Below are 25577 nucleotides of genomic sequence, written 5' to 3'. Positions count from 1 at the left end.
TTCAAAGGTATGTTCAGAAGAGCTTTTCATCTTCAGAAGACAAACATATGCACACCACTTCCCAAAATGTCAAACAGTAACTCCATAACAAGTGCTTTGCCGGGTCAAACTGGAGCAGAATTTCCTTTGTGATCCGCATACCTTAAATATTACAATTATTTCTCTGAAGACAGACATTGCTTTGAACGGGTCCTGCAAATCAGGCAAATCTTCTGCCTGCAGACGTTCCACCTCCTGGAGCCAAGCCTCAATGCTATCCAGAGGGGAGGGCAACATCTGGTCCAGCTTCGCTTTCCACTCGTTAATCTTTAAAAGGAAAACAAGTGGATTAAATCCCTCACTATTATTTTCTTCCCCATCTCCAAGATGCTGATATAAAGCTGCATAAGCTGGTGCTCAAGACATCCCAGGAACCCACTCCCTCATGCCTGTCACTGTTCAAAAAAAAAGAGCTTCCAGTGAAGTCAGCTAAAATCAGCCCTGTTTACCTCAAACCCAGGTTTGCTCCCAGCCCGTAACCTCTGCAACGCCACAGAGAATTAGGCATTCCTAACCTTTGCTGGTGACCATCCCAAGGCCCAGCAACAGGAAAATTTACAGTGAGCTAGTTGCAAAAATAGGGGAGGAAACAGAGATGAACAGCTTTCTGTCATGAGGCTGACAGGGGAACATCTCCTCCAAAAACAGCAATTCTCAGCATGGCCCTACATATCCTAGTTTGAGCCAACACAGCCAACCTCCCTGCAAAGCATGGACCAACCAGGCCCCACTAGATCAGTATCTGTGCTCTGAGCCACAACTGTGCCCCAAAATAACCTTTTAAGCACAAATAGGCCAAAAACTTTGATCAGAAGAGTGGTCCAAGATAACCAGATGCATTTTCCAGGGACATTTCAGTCTTGAGGCTCAGGAGGGAGAAGGGCAACGCACAAAAAGTCACTTTCTGCCTCCTCTTGGGCACTGAATGCCACTCAGACTGTCTGGACTTCAGGTTCAGGGTCAAACCTCTTACCATCCCAAATAAAGCACCATCCCCCACTCTTCCCAGTGTGAGTTCCTGGGGTAGACTTAGGCTCCTTCATCCATTCCACATGCTCATGCTGGTAATGGGGTGAGTGAGAGAGAAATGCCTCTGACCTGAGAGATCACTTTATCCCACTCTTCCTTCATCTGCTGCTGGCCTTCATTCAGCTCAGCTTCACCCCTTTTTGATGACAACACAGGCAGAAAGGGGATCTTCTCCTGGTTAAATGTTTCCATAAATGACATCATTTCCTAGAGATAAAACAGAAGAGTAATTCACAGAAGACGTCAGATGGAAGCTCACGGAGCCAAGTCCTGCCTTTGAGCACATTGCTATGAGTTCCATTAACTTCAAAGGGTGTGATGCATGCAAAGGCAAGACAGCAAGAGGCATTCCTGTCTCCAGGCAATATTTGGGTCTGAAATTATAGGTGCCATTCCCTAAGTCTGCATTTAACATAATGTCAGTGCAGTTAGAACACAGTTCTCCCCTCCCAGCAAGAGAAAGGGAAAATTCCTCCTCTCACAGTTCCCCATGGGCCACTTTAATACAAACTCTGGCTTCAGTATAAGCCAAAGGAAATTTTGCTTCAGCACAACCTAGAGCCAGCAATTCAACTACTCCTCTATAACATTAGCTGGGTAAAACCTACTGCAATTAGCACAGAAATTGCAAAAGTAACTCTGTGAAGGGCCTACGTGCTTGAATCTTGTCCAAGTCTTCAACTACGTCAATTAATTAAGACACTACTTTACTCTTTCCAAAACCTTTGCTCAAAAATGAAATATCTCTTTTTCATAACAGAGAGAATTTTACCCTACCTTTCCTTCAATCATATAAGGGATTTAACAATTTCATTGTCAAGATTTCCAAGTTTTTTTTAAAAGCTTGTTTAACGCTTCAGTTTAGGCAATGAAGATGAAAAATATTAAAAACATTCACAGAAACAGATTCTTTCCATAGAACATGAAATGCAACTTACTTTGTACTTCTGGTAGTATGTTTCATTCTCTGTTTCCACCAGCAGCTTTGCTAACTTCTTCTCCTGTGCAGCCAACCAGCCCACGGCCTCTCTTACTTTCTCCTGGTAATTACAGCAGAAAATTTCATTTTTCCATTTTGCAAGCATTGTTTTTAATTTACATTGTGCCATGAAACAACACTCATTGAGCACATGATAAAGTCCATTCAAAGATATTGAAAAATAAATCATAATTCCTGGGGACCTTGATGAGTTTTGAGTCAGGCACTATTACATTGCAGGGACAAAGTTTTAAACCTGGCACCTGGATATAAGAAGACATCAAAAAAAGACCTGACTGCAGTTCTACTGAAAGATTATCAGTATGTGAATAACCAATTAAACTCTCATAAGAGAATATAGAGAATAGAAAATGTGGGTTTCTGGACAGTGTTATCTGTCAGAGGCAACTTCTGTCCACTTTACACATCAGCTAGTAAATTTAAAGCTGGTTGTTCTGTGCATCTGCACATCTGTCTGCCTCTCCTCCAATGTTTACACAGACTTCAGAGCACACATGGAAAAAACCAAGCTGGAAAAGGTCCTCTGCAATAGTTAAATGAAAAACCTGCACAGCAATTCCACCTGTATGACCAACCAAAAATCAGTAACATGGAGTTTTTTTCTACCAAACAGGAGCATCAGAAGGCTCAAACCAATTCAGTCTTGTCAGTAGCAGAATCTAAGGATCTTCTATGTGCTACTGACTCAGATATAAACTGGGCAAAGAAAGCACATTCATTTGAAAATGCCTCAGTGATAACCCACACAACATACCTTCAGGTCTTCTTCAGACTCAGGCAAATTCTTGGAGTACTGCAAAAACTGAGCCACGTAAGTCATGATTGATTTTTCATCCGGATTCACAGTGTCAACATCTACGAGAGCCAATACAGCATTTACATAATTATGCAGCCTTCCAGGCCTGATCACATAATTACACACTGTGCTGCAGTTATTAAAACACATTACCATAAACATGTTTATTTTGCAACAGCTCACTTAACGTGCCATTGACAGAAATTAATATGTCATGAACATTTTTTTCCTTGGGAATATTTTAATGAACATGATTAAGTAATGAAAAAGTTTCTCCCATGAACAGGAAAGTTTCATATCCTTTCTTCTGCATATTGCTCCTGCAATTGTTGCCAATTCAAAAATCCTACAGTCCCTAAGTACAGCTGATGTTTGTTATAAAATAAGGAACCTCAGGTTTGAGCATTACAGCAAACATCAATGTTCCATTTCAAACTTAAGCACTTAAGTATTATAGATCACATTAATCTCACTCCTAATAACAAAGATTTTTAAAAAGCTGATCATTTACCTTCAGGCTCCAGAAGCCGTGGGATATTCAGCTCCAGTTCTGCAATTCTGAAAGCCTCTTTCAGGTTTTCTTTATTACTTCTGGCTTTTGCCTTCTCCAGATCAACCAGACCTGGCCTCAAGGTCTGGATGATGGCTAAAAAAGCCAGTCCACTTCGCCAGCTGGACTTGAAATCAGTGACACTGACAGAGCCATGCCTATCCCAGAAATGAGTGGAAACAAAATGTTAGGACAAATTTAGAAATAGAGTATAAATTCAGTAAAATGGAGTATGATCCAAATCCAACAGCACCTTGCCACTGAACTTCTGCACAAGTCAGACAACAACACAGCCAGTACTACCAATCACAACGATTACTTATTTTTACAAGGTGAGTATTTCTTTTTGTCTTCTACTGCATTCTGAAGATAAAGCCTTGCTGATCCAAATCCTCTCTAAATATCACTTTTGTGCTCAACATCTATGCATTCCGTGGGGTGGAAAAGCAGCAAGAAAAGCACTGCAGAACATGTATCTGTCTGTAAGGACATCAAGAACTGGCATTTTAGAAAATCCAAATCTTAAAAGCGATGTATTAGTGCAGGAAAAAGTATTTATTTTTCTCTTAATTAGCTTAGTGTCCTTAAATCATCATTTATGAATGTTCACAGCCTGAATAGTGCTGTGAGGTGCCCAGCCATACAGGCCATAGTGAATTCTGGGACAACTTTCCAAAAACAGCCTGTATGTTATGAGTATGCTACAGCATGGAAAAGATGTGGGGTTTCAGGCAATCAAATTCAGTCACAAAACAATGGGCCGAGTCTTACAAGATTTGTTTCTTTACCAAAAACTACAGGATTCACTGGCAACAAAATATTTCAACATAATGGCAGTTCAGAAATGAGATTGCAAATCAGACAGCAATATTCCTGAAAAACAGGCAAAGGAAAGAGGAAGATTACATGGATAAAGAGCTGGTTTTGATGTGCCAATTAATCTTCTGATAAAACACAGCTAGAAGGCAAACCTCAGTGCCATTCTACTGGCAGAAAGTGTCTGATGTGCTGATGAAGGCCTTCATCTCCCACTAATAACATGGAATATTAGTAGGATTTTATTAGAAAATAAAACAACCCAAAGAGCTGAGGAGAAAGAGTTGACATTACTGTAAAGCATATTTGGAAGATCCTGGAGTGAAGCAGCAGCCCTTGAAAATGTAAATATCTGTATGTGCTCTGGACTGTGTGCTGTGAGCAGCCTCCCTGAAAGCAGCAGTGCTATCTGCACATCAAGCATAGGGAAACATCCTGTTAGAATTAGGGACTGGGACCACCAGGATTAGCATCCTTCTTAGGGATCATGCAGTGTTTTGACAGAAAAGCATGAGCTGTGGGATCACAGAAAATCCTACATTTTCCATTAAAAAATATTAAAAAATCCTTGAGACTTTGTGAATCAGTGCCAACCATGAGGATTAAAAGAAGTAAAGCATGTAAACATTCCACTAGACTTATCACACAGGAGCCCCTAAAAAAGAAAAGCCAAACAATTCACATTACACTGTTGTGTTTAATTAGTAAGATGAGCTTCACTTTATTATATTTAAAGGGCTCATGTCAAAACATTTAGGCCTTGACTGATGCTGAAAGTACTGGTAACCACAAGTGAAAGTTAAAGGATTTTCTGCTAAGCTGTCACTAAGTAATCTTAAAAATCAGGGGGAAATATCGCCACATTTAGAGGAAAGCAGTGATACAAAATGTAATATGATAATTGTAAGTCTTGGATGGAACTTACAGAGAACACTGTTCTTTTGCCCACAACAAAAGAGCCTTTGTAGCAGACATCTTCCACCGCTCCTTAATTTTAGCACTTTTTTTAGCTGATCTGTTTGCTTTTGGAGAGGAGTCAATGGCACTTGGACAATCAGGTGAAGGCTGACTGTAGGTACAGGCAAGTGTCCTGGCCAGTTCTTCAATCTGTCAGAGAAGATGGGAGACTAAATGAGGCTTCAGTGAGAGACTCCCAAGGCACCAATGGCAGAACAGAGAGAACCAGACAGGACTCAACCACAGGTGTAACAGTAGCTTCCCTGGCCCCCAGACTCAAACCAGGCTTTCTAATCTGCACAGTCTGAACTATTTCATGCTGAATTCCCATTTTTAGGCAATTTTTTGGCATAATATATTCACCCCAAGACTTCTGTGTTATGCTGTGGGTACCAACAATGACATCAGGGGACCTTCTCACTCAATTTCTACTCTAACCAGTGACAGCATTGTGTTTTCTGCTGTCAGGAGTGACATGTTCTAGGCATAGTCAGAGTTTGCCTGCTCTCTCAGAGTGCAGGAAAACCTACCTGATAGACCTCAGAGATCCCTATTTGGTTAGAGAAGCCTGGTTTAGGTAAAAAGGTAATTGCACAGTCCATGAGCAGCACAAGACTCTTTGGCATCAAAGTACCTCTACCACAAAAAATATGGGCTAAATATTTTCTAAAAAATAGAAAACTTTGTTTCTTAGCGCTCTCCTGAGCCCCAGACACCAGTCAGCGCATCTACATTATTTCACTGCTGGGCTCTCCCTAGAAGCCAGCTTGGCTCCAACACCCTCTGCAGCCCTACATGATGATTAAATCAAAGCCCTGTGCTTTCACACCTCCCCATAACCTCATGCCATGCAAGGTGCACACTGTTATTGTATAAGAAACATGACTTTGACAGCCTTTGTGTTATTTCAGGTGCTAGTACTGAACCAAAAAAAAAAAAAAAACCAAACAAGAATTGTACATTGAAAGCACAGCCAGCACTGAGGAGTGGGGCTGCCTCTGAGAGATGGATGTGTCATTTCACTATCTGCTCACTATCTGCTCTTTTTGGAGTTCAATCATTACAGACCTTAGACAAACAAAGTTCAGCCCATTTTTAACTGGTTACTGAAAAAAAAACAAAAAAAACCAAAAAAACTCAGTATCTTTTGCTCCTACCATTTGCAGCTGGATACTGTTCATCACTGCCAGCCCTGCACTCCTCCTTGAGATGTCACTTCCACATGTCAGAAAATAATCTTTTGTTCTGTACTAATTCATCTTATTTAGCAATCATGTAAGTCAACACTTCTTTGTGATTTTCCCCTCTACTAAAACTCTCTTACATCGCTGAAATACTTACATGAAAATGAAATATAATGGTCCAGATTAGGCCAAGCACAATGGAAGGTTTTCCTTCAATAATGTCAGCTACATGAATATTTATGAGCTTCAGCTAAGGAGGGGAAAAAAGGGATCATTGTTAACAAAGAAAATGTTCCACCAGCAAACTGGCTTTAGTTGTGAATTTTGAAGTTAATACTCACTGATCTGCTCTTTAAAAATGTCAAAGCATTTTCTATATTACTTCTGCACTGGAAGGTATTAAATCCTTTTTCCCGTGGCTGCAAAGCAAAAAAAAAAAAAATAGGCTGTACCTTCAACTGCAAAAATTAATTTTATTCTCTATTTTGAAAAGGGAATTCCAGCAAAAATTCATAAATTACTTTGGATCAACTTACTTCAGTGTGTTTCAGAGTCAATGGTATAAAAATAAGTTACTTGGAACTAACTCTGTGACTCCAGAGGGATGATTCATATGGTTGCACTTAAGCATATCCAGAAATCTTTGCTGGACTTGACAAAGGATTGAGGTAATATTTTTATTACTCTGTCTTACCAGATGTTGACCTGAAAGCACTTCCAACAGATCCAGAAGCAAATGTCCTTTCTGTATGTCTGTGTACAGGTCTGAGACAACATAAGGAGGGGTATGCTGCAAGATAAATTTCAATCTTTTGTCATTTTGAATTCAACACACTAAAAAACATCACAGATTACTCTGCTGTTAAATAATGTTTAGCATCCTTTATTTTTTTCATTAAGCTGCAATAAAAATCCTGCATCTAAACAGCCACATCCTGCTTCTTCTAACTCACTACTATGTCTGTGTCTTATTCCCTCCTCCTTGTCCTGCCTCTGTGTTTTATAAAGGTAATTTTTGGCCTCACTTTCAAGCCCTCACATTTTTCAAGGAGGTCTGGGGCAAAAGAAAAAAATTGAGAAAGGAAAAGCTAAACTAGGCAGTTAATTCATATTTTGAGATCTTACTCAATATTAAGTACAAATTTGGGTATTGAGCTGCATAACTAAACCTCTTTTCATCCACACAACACAAATTTATCATGAGCTCAGCAGCTTCTGCTCAAGAAGGGAGCAAAACGAAATTATATTTTGTTTTCACCTGAGCAAGTCAGAGCCCCAGCACATGCTGCAGGAGCTGTTTTCTGAGAGCTTAAAGAGCACTTCCACTACTGTGTGGTTTGTCTTAATACTTACCAGTCACTCAGGTCATCTCAATAAACTCATGTTCTTGGATTGCATAATAGAATAACACTTACCTAATCCCAGTAAAACCAACTATAAACTCAGAGACTCGTAAAACCCTGAGACATGTGCTTCAATCCACCACAAGTTTTACCACATGAGTAAGGAGAGTGACATCTACACAAAAACCACCTCATACAAATGTCATTGGACATGTCCCAATACAGTGCTGTTGCACTTACTAAACAAATGCTTCCCGGGGCTACTTTTGCCATCCAGTGCCTAAAAAAACTTGTACTAATTGTGTTTGTTCCTAAAAAAACGTAATCTCTAACCAGCATATCTGAATGCAAAAGGCATGTCTTTGCTAAAGAACCCCCATTTACCTTTGCCAATATTGAATTTATCCAACTAGTGAAGGTTTTCTTCTGTGTAAACTCTCGCTGGACTGGAAAATAAAATTAAAAAAGAAACCAAAGTTAATGGAAAAAATGATCAGGTTTTATTGCTCTTTCACAAAAAGACACATGGTATCCACCTCAAACCCAAGGTCTGTTCTTCCAGATATTAAGTTACTATTTAATATCAGTTTTTCACAACTCTTGTTTTATAGCTGATATTTTCTTGCTTGCTGAGTTGCAAAGACCTCTAAAACCATCAAGCATCCCCTACAGGATGCAGAGAATAACTAATGAAGGTTTTCTCAGAAGATCAACAAATACAAAGAGCAGTGTGAAAGCATAATTCTACAGAGAAGTATGTCTGCAATAGCTCTGTCCATTCCTAAATGTTCCTTCAAGGACTCAGGGCCATCATCAGTACAAGATACACCCTGAAAGTTGGGAAAAGCCAAGCATTAAGTTGGATGCAGGCTGGAGTTAGGTGATCAATGCACATCTGTAGGTGAAGCTACACCATGAGAAATCTTTGCTAACTGAAGGGCTGGAGAGAGTTAGGAGACTCTCATGGGGAAGTACAGTCTCTACCTGCATCCTTTCCACTGCTGGGCCCTCTCTGGGGTGTACAAATAATTAATCCAGCTGATGCCTTAGGTTTTAGCTCTTATATTTTTCAGATTCTGCGCTGCTTTAGTGTGTAGTTCTGAGCTTCATATTAGGGGCTGGTGAGCTCTCTTCACAGAGTAGGGAGACAAAACAATTCCTTCTCTAGCTGGGGACCAAGGACAAATGATCCAAATCTCAGGCCCAAGAACATAAACAACATGGACTGAAGAGAGGAAAACAAGAAGGATGGGACTGCATGGGCTAAAGCTGGAATTGGACAATTAACCCCAATATGCAAATGGACCAGAACATATAAAAGTGAGAGACCCTACAAGCAGTCGTGCATTTTGTGACCATTTTGGGTTCATCTTGGGTGTAGCCCTGGCTGGGCTCTTGCACTGCCTGATGTGTATCCACTGAGGACTTTTAATAAACACCTATTTTATTATTTTGCTCTGTCTAGCCTCTGTTCTAGGTCAGCCTTGATAAGGCATCACAGCCAAAAAGGAGCACACAGGGTGTTAATACAGGCAAGAGGAAGAAGAAAGTGCTTGAACTCATGCTGCAGCAGAAAACAGTGAAATGGGACTCAAAGCATGACCCAGTGACACAGAGGAGCAGCTCTGCACCCAGGGCCCTCGTGGTGCCACACAATGAGCAGCCACCAACCAGCAGCTCTGCAGGGAGACAGGGAGCTGGTTAAGCCCATGTTTCAAAAACCAGAGTATTTGAACAGCTTCTCACACTTGCCTGTGGGCAGCAGAGATGGAGGAAAGTCCAGCTCTCCCAGAAGGTGAAGCAGAGGGTGAGCAGCAGAGTTGGAGCAGAGCAGCTCCGCAGCACCGTCAGGGGCAGTGCATTACCTGACTTGCCAGCCCATGCTCCCTCCCAAAACACCACTCCATTTCACAGAATCACAGAATAATGAGGTTGGAAGAGACCCCTAAGATCATCAAGTCCAACCTATGCCCTAACACCTCAACTAGACTATAGCACCAAGTGCCATGTCCGGTCTTTTTTTAAACGCATCCAGAGATGGTGATTCTACCACCTCCCTGGGAAGACAATTCCAGCACTTTATTATTCATTCGGTGAAAATTTTTTCCTAATATCCAACCTGTACCTTCCCTGACATAGCTCAAGACCGTGTCCTCTTGTCCTGTCAGTTGCTGCCTGGTGGAAGAGACTGACCCTCACCTGTCTACAGCCTCCCTTCAGGAAGTTGTAGAGAGCAATAAGGTCACCTCTAAGCATCCTCTTCTCCAGGCTGAGCACCCCCAGCTCCCTCAGCCGTTCCTCACAGGGTTTGTGTTCCCAGCCCCTCTCCAGCCTTGCTGCCCTCCTCCTCTGGACGCGCTCAAGCATCTCAACGTCCTTCCCAAACTGAGAGGCCAGAACTGAACACAGCACTCGAGGTGTGCCCTCACCAGTGCTGAGTACAGGGGAAGAATGACCTCCCTGCTCCTGCTGGTCACACAATTCCTAATGCAGGCCAGGATGCCATTGGCTTTCTTGGCCACCAAGGCACATTGCTGGCTCATATTCAACCGGCTGTCGACCAGCACCCCCAGGTCCCTTTCCGCCTGGACACTGTCCAACCACACTGTCCCCAGCTTGTAACGTTGTAGGGGATTTTTGTGGCCAAAATGTAGAACTCAGCACTTAGACTTATTAAACTTCATGCTGTTGGACTCTGCCCATCCATCCAACTGATCTAAGTCTCTCTGCAGAGCCCTCCTTCCTTCCAATAGATCAACACAAGCTCCCAGCTTAGTGTCATCTGCAAATTTCCAAGATACACCACAAAACCCACACATCCCTAGGGGCTGGAAGTCTGAACACAGGTCTCAGGTGACAAACAGAGGTGCTGGCCCCTGAGATGATGGACTCACATCTGCCACCAGCAGCCATCCCAAAGGCTCATGAGAGCCAGCCTGAACACAAACTCCCTTTTATCTCCTTTTCCACTGCAGCCTTGACTGCAAGCATTGGGGCTGGCTTCCCAGAAAAGGCTTGCATGGAGAAACAAATCTGGGAGACAGGGTGGGAACAGACCATCTCTTCTGCCTCTGAAAGCGTGTTCTTGCTCAAAAGATTAATTGAGGGAGGGCAAGCTTGACATTGTAAGGAATGTGCAAGACTTCTCAGCAATAGATATGTATGTTTTGGTAGGCTGGGCAGGATGAAGGATACCAAAATACCATGCCCTTGGGGGGGGAAAAAAAGGGTTGACTGTTCTGCCCATGAAAGTGAAAATGCCACTCACAGGAAAATGCCCCACACTTTACTACACTCTGGAAATTTGCAACCACAAACCCCAGTCGTGGGGCCTTTTCATGATCCAAGACAGACCAAAGGAGTTTCTGAGGCACTTCATCAGCTCACAGAAATTCACTCCAGGATAACCCAGGCTCCTGCTCCTCACCCCACAGGCTGCCTTCTGCCTCACTGGGCGGGTGAGCAGCAACAAAAACATTCACATTACCTGCGTGGAGCACTGCTTTGCATCCTGTAGTGAAGGCATCTTTCAACAGCCCTCCACTAACCTGCAACACCACCATCCTGTCAGGGCATGAAGCAGGCAGTTTCCCCTGCTGCCTGGATTGTTTTAGGATTCTTTCTAAGCATCACCAAGATTGCCCTCAAACAGTAAGATAAGGGCAATCTTAATGGGCAAAAACGACACAACAAAATTGGGTTTTGTTCGGAAAGCAGAAAATTAAGTGTGCACAAGGCACACAGACCAAACAACGCTGCAATGCTCACAGGGAGGACAAAAATAGCATGGAGATACTGGCTTCATGTTAGCACAGGAGCCAACCACACCCTTCAGCTGAACCCCACGTGGGAGCCAGTCCAATTACGCAACCAGCAATTATTGAGTCGCTGCGCTCAATTTTATCAGGCAGGCAAGGCTGGCATTGCTAGCACTGAAAAGGGACAGAGAGCAAATATTGACTGCTCTGCCTGACGCCAGTGACTCCTGCAGCTGCAGCTCTTGCCAAACACACACTGCTGCTGCTGATTTGAAGAACTTGCATTTGAGGTTGATTACAGATGGTTGGAATGAGACGCTTGGCCTTGTTTTGGTTGACATGCATATTAAAATGCTTCATTATGCAATAGGGGCTAGATACTGCAAGTGTTGATTCACGTGGGCAGCTCTCAGGCAAATGTCTCAGCTGGTGAAAGTACAAGGTGGTTATTCCACATGTAACAGCACCTTAAACCCTCCACAAGCTACCTAACACAACCCACTGGGCTGTCCTCCAAGCAGCTGCTGCCTCTGCTGCAATGTGCCTTTTTTTCCTACCAAAACAAATAATAATAATAGAATCTCTTCCTGAAATAATAGCAGAACTCCATGCTTGCCAGTATTCCCCCAGCTTGCAGTGCAGCAGTCAGGGTTTCCATGCCACACACACTCAGTACAGATGTGCTCCTGGCACCGTGGCAGGCGGTTGTATTGCAATTTTCAGGCTGAACGTATTTTCCCTCCCAGCTCCCCCCTCCAATGCTGCTGCTCAGAGGTGCTAATGATTTCATCAAGCTCTCCAATTCTTATCTCTACCACGTGGTTAATTAATACAGATTTTTATTTTTATGAGGGTGAATGGATTCTTTGTTAGGCCTTTTTGTAGGACACTAACTGACCTTGGTTTTCTCTTGCCCTAGTTTTCAAAGTGTCACTGACCTAGAATAAAAAAGCTACAAAACTCCCCAAACCCTGATCATCCTCTTTATTTCAGGTCAAAACTCACTAAGCTAAAAAGTGTATCAGAGAGAACAGAATAAGAACTTGGTAATCTGAAAATACCCAAAATCTATCACATTTCACCCTGTGCTAACAACTCTTTAGGGAGGAATAACACATACAAGCAATGTGTCATGTAGGATAGCCAAAAATCAATACACTCTGCTGGACAATGACTGTTTTATTCAGTAATGAGCTACCAACAAGTGCTACAAACCAGGCTGATCATTAGGAGCACAGAGGCAGGGACCATGTGAGTGCTGAACTCTCCCAGGAGGGAAAGGAGAGCAGCAGCACTGCCAGCCACTGTTTTACTCTCAGCCTTCCTTACGCTGTGACACAGAAAAAACAAGACTAGGTCTACTCTCCCCTTCTGCCTTTCATGCCTCTCTTCCTGAGGTGGGGGAATGGCAGCTGCAAGGAAAGCACCATCTCCTCCCTCAGCAGGGAGCTGGGGGAAGCAAATCACAGCAGAACAGATGCAGCCTGTCCATCCACAGACATCGAACAGCAAAGAGGATTTCTTCTATCACAACAACTTGTGTATCACTGCCAGTGGACAATTTACAACTGTATGGACTCTTTTTAAAATGAAATAAATGTAAGCCATCACTTTAATGAGCACAAGCCTGTCTATCTTATCTCTGTTTCACCAGGAGGAATTACCTCTTGTGTATGATATTTTTGTATCTTCCTTTCACCACTGATGTCAGCTGAGGCTATGTCTGCAGCAGTGTGCAGGGTGCTCATCAGCAACAGATCAAGAGAGCTGCTGTTCACAACACAGTGTGTTCACAACCATGTGTGCAGGGACAAAGGTTGTGTTGGGCTAACTCCAGCCCCAATGCCCACAGATAGCCCCAGCACCTTCCTTATTTCAGTTTCATTCAAAATAACCATTTCCACACTCCCGGACAGCGCAGCAGAATGAGTCAAAGGATGGGCAGCAGGGATAATCAGGAGAGTTCTTTCAAGACAGCTCTGCTGGTATGAACTAATACACCAAGCAAGTGCATTCCTTAAATTACTGGAACCATCAGAAGAACAATTAAGTACTTGCAAATCCAGGGAGAGAGTGAGCAATTAACCCCCAAGCCCTTTGTAAAGTCCCTTCCCTTCCACCCAGCAACAGTTTCACGTTTTGCAGACAGGAAAGCAGGGAAAAGACTTATTTCCAGCATTTATGTTCAGCAACATGGTGTTAAGCAATTAAAAACAAACACAGAGTTCTTTGTCAAGATTGAGAAGTTTACCCAAAACCCAATGAAGATGAGGAAAATACCTCTACAGGAGGAATGGGTCTTTTCAAATCCAAATATTACATAAATATTAACTAAATCACTACTACCACATCAGTGAAGCAAGTGGAAACTTTCTGCACTACTCCTTATAACCTCCTTTTCCTTTTGAAAGCCAATTGTCGAGTTTACCACAAGTGCTGCTAACTCGGGAAGTGTGTTCACACCGTGCTTTGCCCTCCTGGCTGTCTTAAACCTTTTTGCTGTTCTCATCATCAGGATGCTGGAGCAGCCCTGGTCTGGATCACCACTGTCTTCCCTGCCACCACAAAGTGATGTTTAGTGCTCAGGGGCATAGGCAGGTGGAGATTAAATTCTTAAAAGGTACCAAGTCACATCACCTACATATCAACATACTTTTAAAGATAAACATTCAAGTGGCTTTTCTAACATTTTAAAGAAAGTGAACAGTGAAACAGGGATCTGACTGTAGTGACCTCACAGATGCCTCAGGAGCCATCCACTCCTTCGGCACTTTAATTCCAGTTTTTAAGCAGTTGTGCAGCAGATAATGCATTTAACAAATTGCAATTTACCTAGAAGGGAACACTTATATGCAACTATACAATCTAATTTCTATGTAAGTCGTGTGAAGCAGACAAAAATATCCATGACTGAATTTTTTTCAAGGCAGTGTCATGTGTCAGTTGCCTCTCCAGTGCCATCAGCCCTGTCACACGCCACGAAGCTGTGAAGTTACAGGAACTGCAGAGCAGCTCCTCACCCGGGCAGCATAAACTGGGAATAAACTTCTGTGTAGCTCCTATGGGAGCTTTTTGTAAAAGTCACTTCTATAAAATTGTAATAAACATTTAACGGACTTTCTTAAATCGTTCTGGTAAAGAAAAAGAAGTGTAGCTGCAGTAAGCAAGTGGCCCCATGAGAGGAGATACAGAGTTAAAACAAAAAAAAAAAAAGCTGAGTAAGAACTATTAATTCACCTTACCTCTGGATGAATTAAGAGGGTCTCAAAAAGAAATACCCCTTTACTCAGAGTCAAGTACAATCTACTACAATCCACACAACAAAACCTATCCGTACACATCTCCATAGTTTCAATTACACTTGAAGAGAAATCATTCATGAAGTATTAGACATAACTGCATGAAAATAATATAATTCATGTTTTAGCACTAAACTCTCTTCAAAAACAGCTTTCTTCAAAAGCTCTCTTCAGCTGTAGCAACCACATTCCTATATTATCATGCTTTGGGTTACAGTAACAAACAGTAACACACACACAGATTAATAAGCAGAACCAAAAATTAGGACCCCTGCAGTGAAAGAGTAACTACATGTCCCAAGAGCTAAAACACGCTCTTGTGTTTGAATTAGCTCAGCAAGCATGAAAAGAAAAGGGAAAACAGAGTTCTGCACAGGTTTGGTGGGAAGCGCCACACACAGGGGTCTGTTTGCTATCCCAGGGAAGATGGGGAAGGATTTGTGCATGGGACAAAAAAAATCGAGGCTGAATCCTCACACAGGTAGAGATTTACATTCCAGAAGCAAGAAATAATCCAGCTCCAGGGTGCACAAACCCTGCAGAGCTCCTGCTGCAGCCACCCACCGGCGAGCAGCCATGCATTCCCTGCAATCCCACACTCCTGCTCAGCAGCAGCGCGTGGCTCCATCTCCAACAGCTCCCAAAGCTCTGCCAGGAAGCCCTTCTCTTACCAAGCAGCTGACATGCCTCCTCATCTCAAGTAGCCAAAGGCAATTTTGGATGTTGACTGTGCCCCTTCAACTCAAAGAAGGATGAGCAGCAGGCTGACTCCTCTCTGGGGCCAGCCCATGATGCAGTGATGGGAGGGAAACACAGGAGGAGGAGGCACAGGACAGGGATTCTGCTTTATTCCTCCCATGCTCATTGCCAGCCAAGCCCTGAGATCCTGCCTGCTCCATCCTACACCAAAAGCAACTTCAGGTTTCCAACATGGCCCATGGTGCAATGAAGCATCTCCCTGCCAAGCATCCTCTGTTCACCAAAATGTTTGCAGATTGCCTGGCAGGATAAATCATTCCCTTAAGTATTCCCCCACTGGATATAGCCATAATAGGTCCAGCTCCAGGCTTTGCACCTGCACTTTTACATGGCTGTGCAAGGATTGCAACAAAGCAATTCTGCAGCTGCTCTAAGTTGTGCTGCATCAGAAAACTGCAAAGAAGCAGAGAGGTGCAGAAGGAAAGGGCCCAGATAATGCTGACCTTAATCTGATTAAATTTTATTATAACATCTGGGACAGAGGGAAGGGAAAAAAAAAAAGAAAATAAAAGAAGCCTGCCAGTTCATGACATCATGCATTTTCATAGCAATTTCCATTTTCTTGGCAGGGAGGGAAGGGGTAACTATTACTCTCATCTGGTAAAGGTTAAAGAGAAATACATAAATCTGAAAAGATCCATATATAAGGGTTTATATACCTGCAGCTTTTTACTTCAGCCTCACGATTTTGTGACTGTCTTTACTGTCTGGAGATGGGGGCATTAAAAAACACACTGCTTTCATTTCTTAACTTATTTTCTTCATGTTTTTCAAGCTTCATTAAGTCTTCTTAATGTAATTAATTGACAAGAAAAATGCCCTGAGAACTAAGTTACATTATTACCTATTTTCCAGTGAATTTCTTCATGGCATCTTCTAGGCCAAACACTATTAAGTGAATGTTCACCCTTGAACACTCTTCTACCTAAAAACCCACTAACAAGCTTTTACACTATTAACCAACTAGCCATAAATTATTAGGGATTCTATAATAATTAGGACTAATAAGTAGAAAACTCTCCACTAATTACTTAAAGGAGATTGTTCTTTCCCTCTCTTTTCCTTCTTTTTCTTCCCAAAAGTGCTGTCCTCGTAGAAGACTAACTTAAATAACAGTCAAACATACCTAAAATAACATACCTACACATGGCAGGAAAGGAAAGAAAAATAAAGCTAATGATTTTGTTACATTTTTTAGGCATAAACTTCACAAAGTTATATGACCAAACCAACTGACACATTAAGTTGATCTTGCCCTAATTATCCAGACAGACAAGTGCTCTATCCCCATGGGATGCCTTTCAGGAATAACGAAGACTGGATCACAAAGAATTAAAAAGTAGATTAAAATATATCTAGACTACATCCAGACTAGCTCTCACTCCTGCTTTTTCCTTTATGCACATCTCCTGTTAGGCTGTGTATTACAATGCTGGACATATTCTTTGAAGCTATATCCCAGCAACTTGAAAAAGGAAATTATAGCAAGTTTTGCATCCACCTGCAGTCACACAAAATGTAAGCTGCTTTTCTGATAGTTAAAAGCAACTATTCCTTGAATCTGAAATTTCTCTCATTGATTTAAAGCAGTCAATATCCCCAGCTGCTTCGCAAATCTCATCTCAAGACTCCTATTAATGGAAAAACCTGTTTCCCTGAGTGACCCTATTCTTCTTATTTGACCTTTGCTACCACAGATCTGTGAGCAGAGCTGCTAATGGTCCCTATATGTCATGTCAGGGAGCGTGTCTTTGGTGCTTCCTCACAGCTGTATTGCCATTTGCTTGTCTGACCCTGAGCAGACGCTGCAGCGCCACAGCTCCATACACAAAATGTGTCAGTACCATTTGTTGTGTCTTCAATCATTACAAAAAATTGCTCATGTCACTTCTAAGGGATATCTCTGGATGTTTTACAGCAGCCAGGCACAGAGAGCTCGGGCACAAGATTTGCAGTGTGTTCGTTTCAGCACAATCTAAGAGCTCCATTTATTACAGCAAAGTAATAATAATAATAATACAGTCATTTCAATTTTACTAAGCAGGGTTCCTTCAATGAGATACTGACCAAAAAACTCAATTGTTTTTCAACACAAACACCAACCTGGCTTTTCAGAAAAAAAAAAACTGAAAGTAAATCCCTTCCCTAAAAATGGCATGTAACTTCAAATCTGCCTTCAAGCTGAAGAGTGTTTTCCCAATCTGTTTCTCAACAACAGCAATCTCAGCCTTTCTACCCAAGGCTGAGTTTGACTGGCACAACAAATGTGCGTCTGACAAGCTGCGCTTGGTGCAAAAGTCAGACTAGCTTCTGTCTGCTACAAGTTTTTGCTTGTTCTCCTGATAATGCAACAACGAAGCAAAACGGAAGAAAATTCACCATTAAAGACACTTGGCTTTGGACCGCTCTTAACACTCACTCGTCAAAACACATGGCTTCAACCACAGCATTAGTGCAAATATGGATCACAAAAGTGACTTGGCAGAATGTTCTTTTGCACCATCTGTTTTCAACATATTTGCTCTCCACCAAGCACCGTGGAAATTTCATTGCAAGGGAGTTAAAAGGAAATAGCTCTGTGGAAACAGGAGTTAGTCCATCCGTTCTAGGATGGACCAGGCTCTAAACACATCAAAACCAAGCTTTTCAGCAGGGCTAGTCCAGCTGCCTGGACTTGCCCCCTTGATAGCCTCCATGAATATGTTCACAGCAAAGCCAACCTTCACAGAAAATTCTTATAGAAGAAAATTCAGCATGTAAGTTCCGAGATGCCAGGTCAGATGCACTCATCATCATTTAACGGTCCAGGTAGATGACATTAAACTGAAATAATTAAAAATCAGCACTGAGTGCTTCCTTAACAAGTTATAACATATGACAAGTGTAATAGACTTGACCCATAAGAAATTTGTTTAGAAGCCACAAAAATTATCCCCACTGTATCCCCATAGGGATATAGCACTTAAAAACAGAAAAACAAATAAAACAGTAGTGTTGGAAATAGCTTCATTAAGACAGCTCAATGCAACCACCTAAGTGTCAGCAAGCTGAAAACAAGGAAACTAATGAACTGGCTTGTTTTCATGCTAGTGGTTCCTTTCCAAACAGTTTACAGCAACATGTATTCTGAGTAACAAAGCATAAGAACCAGTGAGCACATCAGTACCAAAAAAGGCAACTGATCTGAAAATATCATGAGAAAGTAGTACAAGAGCTTATCTGTCATTTCCCTGCTGAAGCCTCTCTCCTGAAACACAGAAACATCTGCAAAGAAGCACAGACATGAGCTCACTACACTCACCGTTACCCCAGTTTAAACAGGTTTCTCAGAATTCCCTTCAACTTGTACACACCGCCACAGATTCTTGACAAAAATCTAAATTAAAAAGGCACAGAAAACTTCAGTGACTTACCTTGCAGCGTTAGATGGAGATCATCTATTTCAGAGGAAGCCTGCTCCTCTGTTGATGCAGATGACTGCTGCGATGCCATATTGAATTCTATGGTGATTCTTCAATCAATTTCCAAACTGAAATTATATTAAAAAAAAAGGTAAGAAAATCAGTACAGTTTTACATAAAAATCGATGATGCTCAGTGATGATGTGGCACCAAGATACAGATTTTGTTTTGGGTTTTCCTCCCTTGGTCAGCTGTTCCCTCAGTTTATACAGAATAAAGTGACTGTTCCCACTGCAGGAACACAAGCTTTGGTCCTTTGACTCTTTTCTAGCAGTGGCCAGCAGCACTCCAAAATACAAACCAGGATCCCAGTGGGTCTTGCCACAAAAACAAAAGCACCAGGATTAGGAAAATTCAAACACCACTGCTTTCTTTGAGAAAGCCAAGTTGACAAAAGCACACAGTGCCTTCTGCAGACTGGTAGCTGCCAAACCTTGTTTTTTTAATCCCTGTACCTTTCAGTTCTCCCTTCCTGCCTGGATAATTGTAACAGAATGGAAACAATTCAGGCAGAATCTGCAAAGATTAAGATGAAATGAAAAAGTAGCAGTTACCATATGAGAATCAACAAAACTGCTGTCTCTGTCTGGTACCTTTTTTACTCTTCAAACCCCACAAAGGAGTTTCTTCTTCCAATTCCTCCATTTTCCTCTCCCTGGATACCTCCCCTATCCCTAGTGCAACTTTAGAAAACAATATGCTCTATCTTCCTTAAAAAACTACAAGTGATCCCTGTTCTGCAATTTGCCACTGTAGAAAGAACTTGATGCTTAAGATAGAGACTTATTTTTACCAAGAACTCAGAAGTTAAACAAATTCAAAAAGTAATTAAGCTAAAATTTAATTAAGGGCTTACTCTTAAACAAGCTTTGTTACCTACACAACTGTAACCTTTTCACCAGAAGCACTAGGATTTCCACACCATATATTAAAAACTCATCCACCAAGTATATGTCAAAATAAAGGGCGTGAATAGATGAGTCAGGAAATACAACATTAAGGAATGCCAGAGAAATTCTTACATCCATTCCCTTGTGCACATGAATCATGAGGCAGCCTTTGTTTACTCCACTCTATACTATTTTTCCTCACTCTCTGTCTCCTTCACTGAGCAGAAAGGAGAACATACATTTCACGAGGAGCTCTTCAGTATTTTACTTTCCTCACTCTGAACAATGTGTGTCCCTGCGCTTTATCCAAGAGCTGCTCTGATGACAGGATTATTGGGTCCCTCACAAGACTTTCTATGGTACTCACCACCCCAGCATCTGAACACTTCACAAATATCAATCAATTCACATTTACAGCACCTACGTGAGACCAGGGTTTATTGCCCACATTCAGAATCATAGCACGCCCTGGGCTGGAAGGGACCATCAGTCCAACCCCCCTGCCATGGGGCATCACTTTACTGATGACAAGCAAAGGCCAGACAGAAAGAAAAAAGGCAACAAAAACTCTCTGGATTTCCAAAGAAATAGATATTAGCTGATAGGGCTGAAGCACTGACTCCAGCTGCTGCAGTGACCAGGCAGCACTTCTGCAAGTCACCAACAGCTTACAACTGCAACTCGGGGCACCAGATGTGAGCAAGGGGAGTTCTAGATGGGGCAGGTAAAGGTCAGGCCTCTCTGGATAATCAAAAAACCCATATTCTACAAGAGCTTGGCTTGCTTAGCAAGCAAAAATAGGAGGAAAAGGACTGATTTGATCTTTGGCTGGCACAAGAACATGGTGATATAAACAAGCCAAGCCTTGAGGTTATGATGGAAATCATAAGGTATCTATCTAAATTAGCCAAGAAAGCCAACAAAATGCTGGGCAGCACAAACAAGGGCATCACCAGCAGAGAAATCACTGTCCCACTCTGCTCAGCACTTGTCAGGACACCTGGGTGTAGTTTGGGATCACACTGTACAAAATATTATGTGGATGAGCTGGAGAGAGAAGAGCACAAAGATGACTGGGAGGCCTGTGTGGGGAAATGGCTGAGAAAACTGGGTTTGCTGAGCCTTGAGAAAAGAAGGCTAAGGGGAGAGACCTTATTACCATGTTCCAGTGCTTAAAGGGTGTCCACAGAGAGGATGGAAACTCCCTATTTACAAGGAGTAACAAGGAAAACACAAGAGGTAGTGGGTACTGCTAGGGAGACTTTGATTAAACACAAGAGGAAAATTTTTCATAGAACAATCACTCATTGGATTAATCTCCCCAGGGAAGTGGTAGATTCCACAACATTGGCACTGTTATGATTTGACAGGGCAGGATGCTGTGCCATCTTGTCTGGACCATGCTTTTAGCAAAATATTGGACAAGAAGGTCCTTGAGGTCCCTTCCAACCTGGAATTCTATAATAAATACTGGGCTCTTACAGGAACTGAGGATGGGCAATGGCTGAGCAAGAATCCAGTGCTCACAGCTATGCCCAAGGCAAGGCAATCTTTCCTGGGAAACTCCCTTCTTTTTTGTCTCAGGATTATGCAATAAAAACCCAGTCTGAAAACACAAAGTGTCAGGTGGCCTTAATATTTTTTTGGGTATGACTAAGTCTTGAATTTGGTTTTTTGATCACCACCTTGAGGATGATGAAAAATGGCCCAAGTGTGAAGTATTTAAGCAAACTCCCAAACAGTGGAAACTTCCATATCTGTTCAACTTCAAAGCATCCACAGTTGAGATGGTGACAGGGGCAGAGCCAATTTACATTCAACTAACCTGCATGATGCTAGAGTCACTGGCAGCACAGTCCAGAGAAAAGGAGCAGGATTTGGCATTAAAATTCCATTATAATAACAGGAAAGTATGCGAGAGCCTGAACAACTCTGATGGACATTTCATAAGCAACACAAAGTGTATTTTTAACCTCTCTGTGACTGTTCCTCCTCCGTGCCCAACCCTTGCCAGCTACAGCAATAGTGTCTGTTTTTATGTGCTTCACTGCACTTCATGTAATGGCACCCCAATCAGTTCAGAGCTCTAACCAGTAAAGTAGTCAAATTTAATAAAACTTCCGGGATTTCAAAGCAGAAAGTATATTAAGGTCTAAAGCAGGAATAAACTTTAATTGTTACTTAAGTTATTATTTAATTCACTTAAATTACAGCACATGATCATAAGTAAAGAAAAGGATATGCTCTTTTATTCTTTTAAAGTCAATTTATGGCCTCCTTCCCAAAAGGACGAGAAATTTTAAACTGTTTTCTTTAAACAGAGACATCCACTCAACAAATCCACAGTGCAGGTTATGAAGACACACAGCTACTACCAGGTAAATTTATGCTAAAGCTTTCACGTCCCTCAAACCCTCAATTCACCATCCAACACAGCACATGCATTTTGCCCTGCCCCAAGAGAAGACTCCACAGCTGCTTTGAAGGGGAGACACAAACACAGTCTTGGAGGACACACCTGCAAGGATTAGTCTTCTTTAAAAGGTACAAGGTACAGATTGTCTGAGAAGAGATTATACAGGGATAATATGCCTACTTTGTCCACCTCTCTGCCCCAAATTTCATTCAAATACAGCATTGTCAACTGTAACTATATCATCACAGCCCCTGAAGGGTCAAAGCAATCAAGCACTCAAGAGACTAAAACCACCAATCAGCAATGGCTTTCATTGGCAGTAGGAAGGATCATCTTTTCTACTTCATATTTAACTCAGTTATTTTGTTTAATAACAACTCAATGAACTGCAGAGCTAAACCAACCCTTCCCCTCCAAGAAATGCTGGAAGACTAGGAAATATATACCCACAGTGTTGAAAAATAAATCAAATGCTTTCAAACTACACTTTGTCACTGGGGATAAAGCAAAGGTGAAGGGAATGACCTTGTCTATCCCTCTCCCTGGAGAATCTAGCATTAATATAGGAAAGCATTAACTGCTTTCACCTTGGGATAGCCTGTGAAGTATCACAAAGAGGCAGTTCCAGGCACACTGGGATCTTATTTCCAATGGATTCATTTCCTGTGGATTAATTTATGTGAATTGCACCATTGTGCAAACTCATCTTTTCTCCAACGCAGGGAAAGTCATACAAGAAAGGTGCCATTAGCAACGTCCTCCTGGAGAAGAAAGCTTTCCATGGTGTTCTCCAAAGGGGCAAATTCTTGGCCACCTGGGCTCAATCCACAGCTCAAATGGTTAAACCATCAACAAAAGCTTTCCCTGTGATGAGGGCACTCCTAAGACTCAGACCCTTCTTCCTCTACCTCTCCAGCTATTTCCACAACAAGCACCTAAAAATACTGGTGGAAATTATATCAGCACAGATGTACCACATCCATTTTAGTGTAATTTCCCTTCCTCTACCAAATTCAGCTGATATTAGCCAGCAGATTGCAGAAAGTCATGGGCATTAACATACACACATAGGCACACTGATAAGAAAGAAACCCATGAGCAAGTAGCAGACTGCAAATCTCAAGGAACTAACCTGAAAATAATCATACCCAGGCTTTGCATTCCATTATCATAAGAATAGACAACGCTGATTTAAATACCTGGTCTCCAGTGAGGCTTAAGTCCTAATGAGACCTAAGAGATGCTCTTCTTAAGCAGGGTCTTTGTAAGGATATTCTTGTCTCAGAAGAAAGGGTGAAAAAAGTTTCAGATGGATTTAGAGGATTCATTAGAAAGGATTTCACAGCCTTAACATTAGTTCAGATCAGGGTGGTTTGCAAACCTTGGCTTTCAGCTGTTTCAAGTACCACAGATGGCAAGATTCCATGGCATGGAAAACCCAGCAGTTACACAGCACGCTCCTTACAGTTAAACCACTGCCATCTTCAAAAGGCAATGCCTGTAACTACAGCTAAAACAGGAATTAAAATTAATTTAAAGCTACCTCTGCAAAGCAGCTGTGCACAGTATTTAGGAGGCAAGGCAAATTAGTATTTTCCACACTGTCCCAGGTAAGAACCTTTTTAGCCTCCAAGTTCACAGCTAACTTGTGCACGTCCCTGCACAGATGTACCCTCACAGCCTTCCCCAGGAGCCAGTCTTGAAAAATCATGCCATGAAATTAGCTCAGTTTTGCACTCCTTAAAGCTGAAAGCAGCAGATACCTTGCAAACAAGCCCAGCCAAAAGTAGCTGAGTATTATAACCCACTGCTAGTAAATCCCTGCTTCATTGGTTTTGCCTTTGGAGATCCATGCCCCATCCTTTCCCAATTATGTTGGCTACATGCTTTCCACTGGTGTTGCAATAGGAATTGCAGACATCTTTTCATGGCATCTCCAACCGCTTGTTTTTACTTTTCCTCCTTTGAAGTGCCACTGATTATTTATGACCCACTCAGGGACTCAAAGACCTGCCCTCCACAGAGGCCTCTCCATGTAAACTGAAGTCTGTTCCTAGCAACAGATTATTATTACTCATGCACTGAGCCAAGCCAACATCACGAACAGAAACGGCAGATTTTTATCTTTGGTGAACCAATCCAAAGGAAGTAGAGCTCCACACTGCTGACCAACTGAAGACCCTTTCCTTTTTGGCTATTAACAAAGATCTCTGTTTATTTTAGATTCAGAAAGAAGAAGCAACATTAAGAGGTGCGAGTCTTGAGCCTTGCAAAGTGTTACTGAGCCACCTTTTTTTTTGCTAAGCTGTGGTAAGCTGTCTTTCTGTAAGTTTGACAGAGCCTCCCTAAAGGCAAATTGTTGGCATCCAAATCATGACCCCATGACCTAAATAATTATCACAGGAAACCCCACATCACGTTTGTTTGGTTTTCGCTTTTTTTATTATTTTCTTTTCCCATCACTTCTCGTGTACTCACACCTCTGTTAAGCCTCAGAAGTTCACACAGCACTTGAGTGTGATGGTCCTGCTTTCTCCTTGAGACTTCACTTACAATACTTCCATCATGATTTCACTCAGTGGTGAGGAGAAAGGTCTGTTTAAAGAATGCATTTTCTATCACCTTTGCATTTAAACACTTCTATTTTTTAAGATCCTACTCCAAACTGAAGTTCATCCCTTCCACCTTTAAAGCACTTGCCAACATTGTTCTTCTGGGCCATCTCAGATTGTATCACACTCCCAACTGGAATGTGATCACACAGAAAACATGCTGATCCCCCTCTCTCCAAAGCCAGATTCCTCAGGATGGCAAAAATCAGGACAGCATCATTGACAGATCTACCTTGACTTCCTCCCTTGAGGACAGACAACTTCTCTATGTCTGGCAGAAAAATAATTATTTTTCATCATCCAGTATGCAATAATGACATATTCTCTGTGCTTCCCTGGATGAAGAAAAGTGCTTCCATTAGGTTTCCATCCCTTTGAAGGTGATACAGAAAAGAGGCTGTAGCCTCCTGATCCTGCGTAACACCTAACAGCAGTCAGATGGGTATCAGCCAGTCTTTTAATAAGTGGTATTAGTGCATGTGGCATCAGAGAGACTCTGCATTGCCTGGGATGAAGTTGAAATAAGCCTGGCCTTGGGTACTCCTATGCTATTAGTAGCTGGAGATGAAGGAATCCAAAAGAGAAAAGGTTGGAAAAGACTGAACAGCTCTGCTCAGGTAGAACCAAGCCAAGAGAACATTAGATAGACCTGAAAGTCACCAAGTCCA

General features: G+C 42.0%; 1 protein-coding gene across 1 annotated transcript in view; it reads right to left on the bottom strand.

Moving 5' to 3' along the window:
* Window positions 1–25577, bottom strand: part of SYNE2 (spectrin repeat containing nuclear envelope protein 2) — a 177190-nt gene that overhangs the window by 140507 nt on the left and 11106 nt on the right. Inside the window, exons 2-12 of the mRNA XM_068192175.1 lie at window positions 18944–19059; window positions 8099–8160; window positions 7066–7161; window positions 6713–6790; window positions 6529–6621; window positions 5156–5337; window positions 3376–3572; window positions 2823–2923; window positions 2007–2108; window positions 1138–1275; window positions 142–306 (exon numbers count right to left, since the gene is read on the bottom strand). Coding sequence (XP_068048276.1) covers window positions 142–306; window positions 1138–1275; window positions 2007–2108; window positions 2823–2923; window positions 3376–3572; window positions 5156–5337; window positions 6529–6621; window positions 6713–6790; window positions 7066–7161; window positions 8099–8160; window positions 18944–19022 — 1293 coding nt within the window. The 5' untranslated portion in view covers window positions 19023–19059. The remainder of the gene's footprint in view (window positions 1–141; window positions 307–1137; window positions 1276–2006; window positions 2109–2822; window positions 2924–3375; window positions 3573–5155; window positions 5338–6528; window positions 6622–6712; window positions 6791–7065; window positions 7162–8098; window positions 8161–18943; window positions 19060–25577) is intronic.

The sequence above is a fragment of the Anomalospiza imberbis genome, chromosome 6 (assembly GCF_031753505.1).
Source record: "Anomalospiza imberbis isolate Cuckoo-Finch-1a 21T00152 chromosome 6, ASM3175350v1, whole genome shotgun sequence".
NCBI lineage: Eukaryota > Metazoa > Chordata > Aves > Passeriformes > Viduidae > Anomalospiza > Anomalospiza imberbis.
The sequence above is the reverse complement of the archived record's forward strand: the minus strand, read 5'-3'. Positions and strand labels throughout refer to the sequence as shown.